Source organism: Vigna unguiculata, chromosome 3 (genome assembly GCF_037176805.1).
Source record: "Vigna unguiculata cultivar grain cowpea cultivar isolate G323 ecotype 2 chromosome 3, ASM3717680v1, whole genome shotgun sequence".
In the NCBI taxonomy this organism is placed as follows: Eukaryota; Viridiplantae; Streptophyta; class Magnoliopsida; order Fabales; family Fabaceae; genus Vigna; species Vigna unguiculata.
The window spans coordinates 2706884-2715507 of NC_140794.1; the positions used below are offsets into that span (position 1 = coordinate 2706884).

Consider the following 8624-nt stretch of genomic DNA (forward strand, 5'->3'; position numbering starts at 1 on the left):
CGCGATGCCAACGGGATACTATCTTTTACAGTCTTGTAATAATTTATTGGAAACGCATTTTACTGCTTAGTCGGTCGCTGTTTCCACTGCTAGATTCTTGTTCCGCTGTCCTCTCTCTGTAATGGAATTTTACTTTCTTGTTAAGGAAATTAATCCACATTTACAAACGAAATGTTTCTACTATTTTAACATATGTAATTACACTTGTTAAATCTTACACAATTGACTATTCTACTTTAACAAGTGAATTTGACGATTCTATCTGGTGTCGCATTGGTTTTTCTCACACAATTGTTATTTTGTTTTAAAATAAAATAATACAATACCAGAAGAGTGAATAAACATATCTGAAGCCTTGAGAAAATGTCAGAAGAACAATTTAAGTTTGCTTAAATACAATTTTATTTTCTATTTTTCTACCTTATTAAATTTAGTTTTATTAATAAGGTCTTAATTTTTGTTAATTTGATCATTCTTCACAATGATATTTAAATCGTTAATGAGAATTAAATAATATGTCAGGTGACATTCCGTAATTTTTTTTAAACTTTTTTATTCTTTTTCTTAATTTAAGAAAAAATGGTGTACTTGTTAAGTTAATATTGTTACAATATTAGTGTGAGTGTCAAATGTTAGTGTCTTACATTTAATTTAGTTATAATTTTTTTTGTTAATTATTTTAATTTATTTTATTTTAATTTTGTTCAATTCAATTTTATTAATTTTTTTTAAATTGATCAAATTTAATTTTTATATAAATATTATACTGAATTTTTTATTAACATTCACATTTATATTAAATATTTATTTCATTATTTTTAAATTAGCTCTCACCATATTATTGGAAGATAAATATTAATTAATGTTTGATTTTGTTATATGTAAAAGGTAAGGTGAGAAGAAAATTTCATCATTGTTTTTAAAATTATAAGAAAATATATTTATTGTTTTTAAAATTAAAGGATAAATTCTGCATTATTTCGATTCCATATTTTATGATTCATGACATAATTTATTGAGATCTCATCATTTTCAACAATTTCAGGTACCTGAGGTTCTTCTGGAACTGAATCATTGATTATGTCAAAAGAATCTTTTGGGACTTTTACCCTCTCGATTAGGCCATCTTGCCTTTTTTCCCTTTTTCTCACACGAGGATTTTTATCTTTGGAACCCAAAGGCCTACCACGCTTTAGGCGTGTTTGAGATTCATTTGCTATATTAGATTGTCCAACAGGAATATCAATTCCGATTGGAGTATTAGCAGCGGGTATATGCGACTTAGTTACCCTTTTTGTGTCGGTAAAAGCATCTGGTAATTGGTTGGCCAATTTTTGTAAATGAATTATCCGTTGAACTTCTAGTTCACACTCTTTTGTACGAGGATCAAGATGAGATAATGATAATTCATTCCAACCAATATCCTTTTCCAGTTTCTTTCTTTCTCCCCCTAACGTTGGAAAAATTGATTCATCAAAATGACTATCAGCAAATCGAGCTGTAAATAAGTCACCTGTTGATGGTTCAAGATATTTTATTATCCAAAGAGCTGCATCATTTAATTAGCCTTGTTGCACAAGAAGGTTTGAATTTGCACCTCATGGATGTTGTTACAGCCTATTTGTATGGCTCTTTGGAAAATGATATTTATATGAAACTCCCTGAAGGATTTAATGTGCCCAACAAAGCAAATTCTAAAAAGGATTATTCAATAAAATTGAATAAGTCCCTTTATGGATTGAAACAATCAGGACATATGTGGTATAATCGTCTAAGTGAGTACTTATTAAAGGAAGGGTATAAAAATGACCCTATTTGTCCTTGTATTTATATGAAAAGATCCGAGAATGAATTTGCCATAATTGCTGTTTATGTAGATGACATAAACATAGTTGGAACTCCTAATGAGCTCACAAAGGCAATTTATTGTTTAAAGAAAGAATTTGAGATTAAGGATCTTGGAAGGACAAAGTTTTGTTTGTGATTACAAATTGAGTATTTAAACAAAGGTGTTCTTGTACATCAAGAAGCTTATATAACGAAAGTGCTTAAAAAGTTCTATATGGACAAATCACATTCACTATGCACTCCAATGGTGGTGAGGTCATTAGATGTTGATAAAGACCCTTTTAGACCTCAAGAAAAAGATGAAGAACTACTTGGTCCTGAAGTACCATATCTTAGTGCTATAGGAGCACTAATGTATCTTGCTAATTATACTCGACCCGATATAGCATTTGCTGTAAATTTGTTAGCAAGATATAGTTCTTCACCTACAAGAAGACATTGGAATGGAGTAAAACAAATACTCCGTTACCTTAAAGGCACTATGAATATGGGCTTGTTTTACCCAAATGATTCAAAATTAGATCTAATGGGTTATGCAGATGCAAGTTATTTATCAGATCCTCATAATGGTCGATCACAAACAGGATATTTGTTCACATGTGGTGGCACAGCGATTTCATGGCGATCTGTGAAACAAACAATAACAGTAACATCGTCAAATCATGCAGAAATTTTAGCATTACATGAGGCAAGTCGTGAATGCGTTTGGTTAAGGTCTATAATTCAACATGTGCGACAAACTTGTGGTTTATCCTTGGGAAAAATGAAACCAACAACGATATATGAAGACAATAGTGCATGCATTGCTCAATTGAAAGAAGGATATATTAAAGGAGATAGAACAAAACATATTCTTCCAAAATTCTTTTTCACTCATGATCTTCAAAGAAATGGTGATGTAGAGATCCAAAAGATTCGCTCATGTGAAAATCTAACAGATTTATTTACAAAGTCTTTGCCAAGGAAAACTTTTGAGCAATTGGTTCACAGGATTGGACTCCGCCATCTTAATGATGTAAGTTTACATGAGGGGGAGAAATAGAAGATGCAAAGAACAATATTATATAGAATGATGTACTCTTTTTCCTTCACTAGGTTTTTATCCCAAATGGTTTTTCCTAATAAGGTTTTAACGAGACACATTCTTTTATCAATGGACACCCAAGGGGGGTGTTATGAATTAATGGTCGTCCATTAATTCATAACATATTTAAGTTTTAAAATTTCTTATGTAAAAATATGTCAAAAGTGTTTGCGTAAAGGGTGGGATGGTTAAATTTCCATCATACATTATTTATTTTATATTAAGATAAAAACTTATTTCCATATATTTTGGTATGAAGTGAAACTGGGAGGATAAATAAAATAAAAAATATATAAAAGAGATATTAATTGAAACATTTTTTTTGTGTGGAAACTGTTTGAATAATTGAAATTATGAAATAATAATAAAGTGAGATGATTTTAGTAGAATAACGATATTTTAACTATTTTTTTTATATTTTTAATTTATTATTTCAATATTTTTTAATTATTTTTTTTAGTATGATAATTTAATGATTGAAGTGACAGAGTAAATATGGGTCAATTATTAATTTTGTTTATTAGTTTATCTGTATGAGAAATATTAAGGAAGTAAAATTGTATTCATATCATGGAATTCATTTTATAGTTTGTGGCGTGAACAATTTTTTGTGTAGTAGTTTTGTTTCATATATTTTAAAAATGGACAATTTTAATAGTAATGTAGCATAATTTATTTGTATCTGTTTAGTTACATGAGACAGTGGAGGAAAAATAAGAAATATTAAGAAAATAAAACTTTATCCATAGAATTAGACTAATTTTCTAGTTTAGTGCGTGAACCAATTTTGTCACCGTAGTTTAAACGGTTGAATCTCAATTCATACATTTGAAAAATTGACGCTTTTAACCTGGTTGTCTTGATAGTTTAATTTTAATTTGTATATTTTAAATTTTAATCGCCCCATTTTATTTCATATACTCTTGAGAATGTTGTTGACAAAACAAAAATTGTCAGAGGTTAAATATATTTTTGTCTCTCAACTTTTAGTGAAAATTAGAATTAATTATTTTCGAAATTTTGGTTCAATTTAATCTCTCAACTTTAAAATTACGTGGATTTAATCATTTTAACTAAATTTTGTTAAGTTTATTTGATGTTTCAAATGCGTTTTCATGATAGTTTCTTAGCTAATATTGAAATAAAAATGTATCAAACCGTATAAACATCTCAAATACTAGCATATGTGTTTAAAACGTTAAATAAACTTAACAAACTTTGCTTGAAAGGACTAATTTCACACAGTTTTAAAGTTAAGGGATTAAATTAGATCAAAATTTCGAAAAATGACTAATTCCAGTTTTACTGAAAATTGAAAGATAAAAAACATATTTAAACCATAAATAAACAGTAAAATATAAATCAATATCGAAGAAGATTGTAATTCAGGAATAATAAAATCCCGTCTTATTTAAAATGGGTGAAAAGACAAATTAATAGATATTTTGAAGATAATGAATAAATAAAATACAAAATTAAAAGTAAATATTTCATTTGAGTAAAAATGTAACCGAAAAACTTGCCGAATAGTAATGTATTGACATGTTGTGATGTTTGTAATGGAGGATCCTAATTCAAATGTTGTGAGGGATTGAGATTTGAGGTTGCAGATATGATAAGTATCCGTTTGAAACATTCAAACTTGTAAAGTGTCACTGCCACCGAAAATAGTCCCCAGTGGCCACGTATGATAAGAAATAAATTTGATGCAGAAGAGTATGGTAAAACTGAGAAACTAAGGTGAATCTAACAATAAAGAAGAAGGGTTCAAAGAAGAGAGAAAAAAAGTTGCAATGATTTGAATTTATGTGTAACGGTTACATGACACGATGACAATCTTATTCAAACATAATATAAATCACTCACTACAAAAATGCCACTTCTATAATTGGACACAACCATCAATTCTTCTCACTGCTTCAGTGCTCACTACAGAACACCTTTAACAGAATATTGATCACCAATTCAAATTAGTACAAAATTTTGTTCCAGTGTATCAGCTAGCAACAATTATTATGCTATTTTTAATTTGTTTGACTTAAGAGAGTAATTTTCTGAATTAGCACTACAGTTCTACATGTTATAAATACAGACACACAACCCTCCTGTCATTAATAATCAAGTTCACATTGTAGGCGACCCAATATCGCTACTAACTTGCAAAGATTCCTAAGACAACATGAATCATAATATTTTAACAATGCAAACTATCCAAAAGTTCAAATTTTGCATGCACACTAACAAAGTAACACGAGTATAAAATAAAGGATAATAATATTATGACTATATTTTTTAATTTCTATTATTTTACTTTTTAACGTAATTTAGTGTAGACTATTGATCAATGTACCATTATTTTTTATTTTGAAAAAATCAATAATTTGTACTAAATCAGGTCATTAAATTAGGTCACTAAACTAGGTCACGTAGTAAATGAAGAGAGTAAAAATATAATTTTCCTAAAACAAACTAACTATAGTTTAGAAACATAATGAAATTGACTTAGTCCCAGCTTAGTCTAATTTCAATCCAAAGCGCGTTGCTTAATTTCTCCATGACTCATTCTTCCTATCACTTTCTAAGATACCGTGATATGGTATTCGACAGAGACTGAAGAAGAAAGCTAAGGAAAAAGAGTCAATATGATGTAAATTTTTCCAAGTAAAAAACAGAACTTAGCCCACCAAATTACGTAATACCTCTTAATTTTCATCACGCGTTTGCTTAAAAATGTTTGACCAAGTGTGTTTCTTGGGTTTTGATAATACAGTACTAGAAAAATATAGTTAGTTCATAACCCCATTACAGTAACAATGAGTTCTTATATTCAATACTTGAATTTTGTTTTACACCAATAACAATATATCATTGTCATTTCAAAAAACAACAGCTTTATAAATCAGACTCTGCAATTGATCCCACTCTTTTATATTTATTTTTTTCATCTTAATTTTAATGTAAATATACACTCTATCAATTGTTTAAATAATAAATCAGACTCTGCACCTTTTTCACTGGGATTCAAGAGAGTTGCTCTTCAATTCAATTACACTTGAAGCTTCAAATTTCAAACCTTTTATACGTTCATTACAGTCTTAAACAGAGTACAAAAGAAAAAGATGCTTGTCTCGTTTCCAGTGGACAGAAAAAAAAATGCCACTTTCTTGTCAAATTCCAAAAAACCCTCTGTTGAACTATGCTTATTGACCCTTTCAACAAGGAGAGTATAGTCTTTTGAAGTTCAGCATGCAGAAGATGCACAAAAGAGAAACATCCAAGTTCACAGTCAATCACCTGAAGCTTGACTAGTAATACTATAGATACTAAATTTCTTGGGAAGATATGCATAGTTCTCTCTCATTGGCTAAGAAAATTTCCAAGGGAACTAAACTAACTAAGAGCTTTTACTATTATTTTCTTTGAGTGCCCGTTTGACACTTCAAACTTGTGCAAGACCAACCCTAAATCATTGCTATAAATTCACTCTTCCATGCCCCTTTTGCTCAGCACTTAACACAGTTTGTTCCTTCGTAAAACTGATTAACTGAGAATGATTCGCACCATGTTTGCATGCTTCGGAGGAAAAGTGTCACATAAAAAGGCAAAAGTGGAGGCAGTGGAAGTGAGAAAAGGAGTTTACAGAGATGAGTCGAGAGAAAAAGAAAGAGTGAAGAAAAGTGTGCGGTTTGCAGAGGTAGAAGCTACGATAATGGGAGAAGAAAATGAAAATGAAAAGGTGGTGGGAGAAAAAGAAGGGGTGAGAGTGAGGGTTAGATTGACAAAGGAAGAAGCTGCAAGGTTGCTCTCTAAATGCAACGAAGGACCTCTTCACTTCAAGGACATTGCACATCAACTTCTCTTCGTCCCTGTTGATCGTCTCTGCATTCAAGAATCTCTCTAGCACTCACTGCACCTTCTGCAAATTTTTTCATCTCTTCATCACTGCAATCCTTCTCCTTCCCCTGTAATTAATTAATTACTACAATTTTGTTTTTGTAAAAAATGGTTGCATATGTTAATAGATTTTTTTTTTTCCGTGATTTTCATGTCTACAAAACAAAACACACTCATGAACAACTTAGCTTGATTTTGACAATAACGGGAATTGGTCACCAGCAACATATACTCTTGCTTAGTCTAACATGGTATTATGTGTATATATACACCTGCTTCTGTGACATACTTCAATGGAGCTTTATCGTTTCTTCATCCCTTTACTTTTGGGATTTTTTTCCGGATCAGATAGGAATCGTGGTGAATTCAATTCTGGAAAAAGAATAATCAATCTGGGACAAAATTCGGTTTTAGTATTTATATTTTTTATGAATTTTGTTAGTTAATTTTAGGATAAAAAATATTTATTTGCGAAATTTTAGTTAAAAATCATGGAATTCCTTTTTTCTAAATTAGTTATCACTTACGATTATTGTTATATATAAAAGTATTTTAAAAGAACAATATTTACTAACTACTTGTTAATTGTGTGATTAGTATCCTTGATATTGAAAGAATCATCCTAACACTTCTATATTTTAATATTTCAATTTTAGTGTGAGGGAACTTCTCTTTCTCCCTCTCGTGTATTGTACTACCATCACATTGCATGTGAGCAAAAGATACAAAACAATTATACCATCACTAATTACCAACCCATATTTCTGTTCTCGAAGGAATAAGCGTGGGAAGCGATAAATCCAATGACAGGGTTTGGGGAAGAAGCTCCCAACCCCTATTAAGATTCATCACGAGATGGACGTTTTCTCTATTTGAAAAAAGACAAATGATATTATAATTTTCATTTTCTTGACTTCTCATTTTTAATTCAGAGCTCACATTAAGTTACATCAGAGAATAAATTACAAAAGTTAAAAAATTAAAATTAAAATATAATTTTCTTTAAAAAACCATCATTATTTTTCTTTTTTAACAATTATAGAGAGTAAATTATGAAAGTCAAAAATTGATAATCAAAATATAAATTTTTTTGAAAAAAATCACCATTTTTTTTTTTACAATAATAGCACATAAAACATTGATTATATGATATAGATTATGTCGTAAATGCATTTTTATACGAAGAAATTCAGAAATAATTATATGTATGAGTGTGCTTGCAAGCATAATATGAGAAAAATGTAGAGTTCTTTTTCAGATATTTCAAATCAACTAGATATATAAAATTAAATTATAAAATATTAATGGGATACATACATTTACACACTGAAATTTTAAAGATGATTTAAATATAAACCCACTTGTTAAAATTCTTGTTGAGTAATCTAATGAAATGAATTATGTGACTTTATCAATTAAAATTTGAAAGGAAAATTTTACAAATTGTGCTAGTTTATATTAATGATTTTTATCCATACAAGAATGACAAAGTGAAACTTGTCATGTTAAAAAAAAAATCCCACACGTTACGTTTCAAATAAAAGTGCTTGGGCAAATTTTCTTGGAGGTTAAATATGGAAGAGATCTTTTAGAAATATTCAGAATGCTGAATTGCAACCCCATAGCAAGATGTCAATGCAAATTTTGTGCAATTAAAAGTGAAGATCTTGGAAGTTTATTTATCCAGAACTAACACGACCAAACATTTCTTTTGCTGTTGGAGTAAGAAGCAGTTTTATGTGAATATTTTAACTTTCTATGTTTGCGAGTTCTGGTCCAATGGCACGAATAGAAGATA

At 29.5% G+C, this 8624-nt stretch overlaps 1 protein-coding gene across 1 annotated transcript; it reads left to right on the top strand.

Moving 5' to 3' along the window:
* Positions 1 to 6188: 6188 nt before the first annotated feature.
* LOC146887419 (uncharacterized) lies at positions 6189 to 6972 on the top strand. The gene has a single exon (XM_085670279.1). It carries the CDS (start codon positions 6483 to 6485, stop codon positions 6831 to 6833), a length of 351 nt encoding a protein of 116 aa, XP_085526405.1. The 5' UTR covers positions 6189 to 6482; the 3' UTR covers positions 6834 to 6972.
* The last annotated feature ends 1652 nt before the right edge of the window (positions 6973 to 8624 follow it).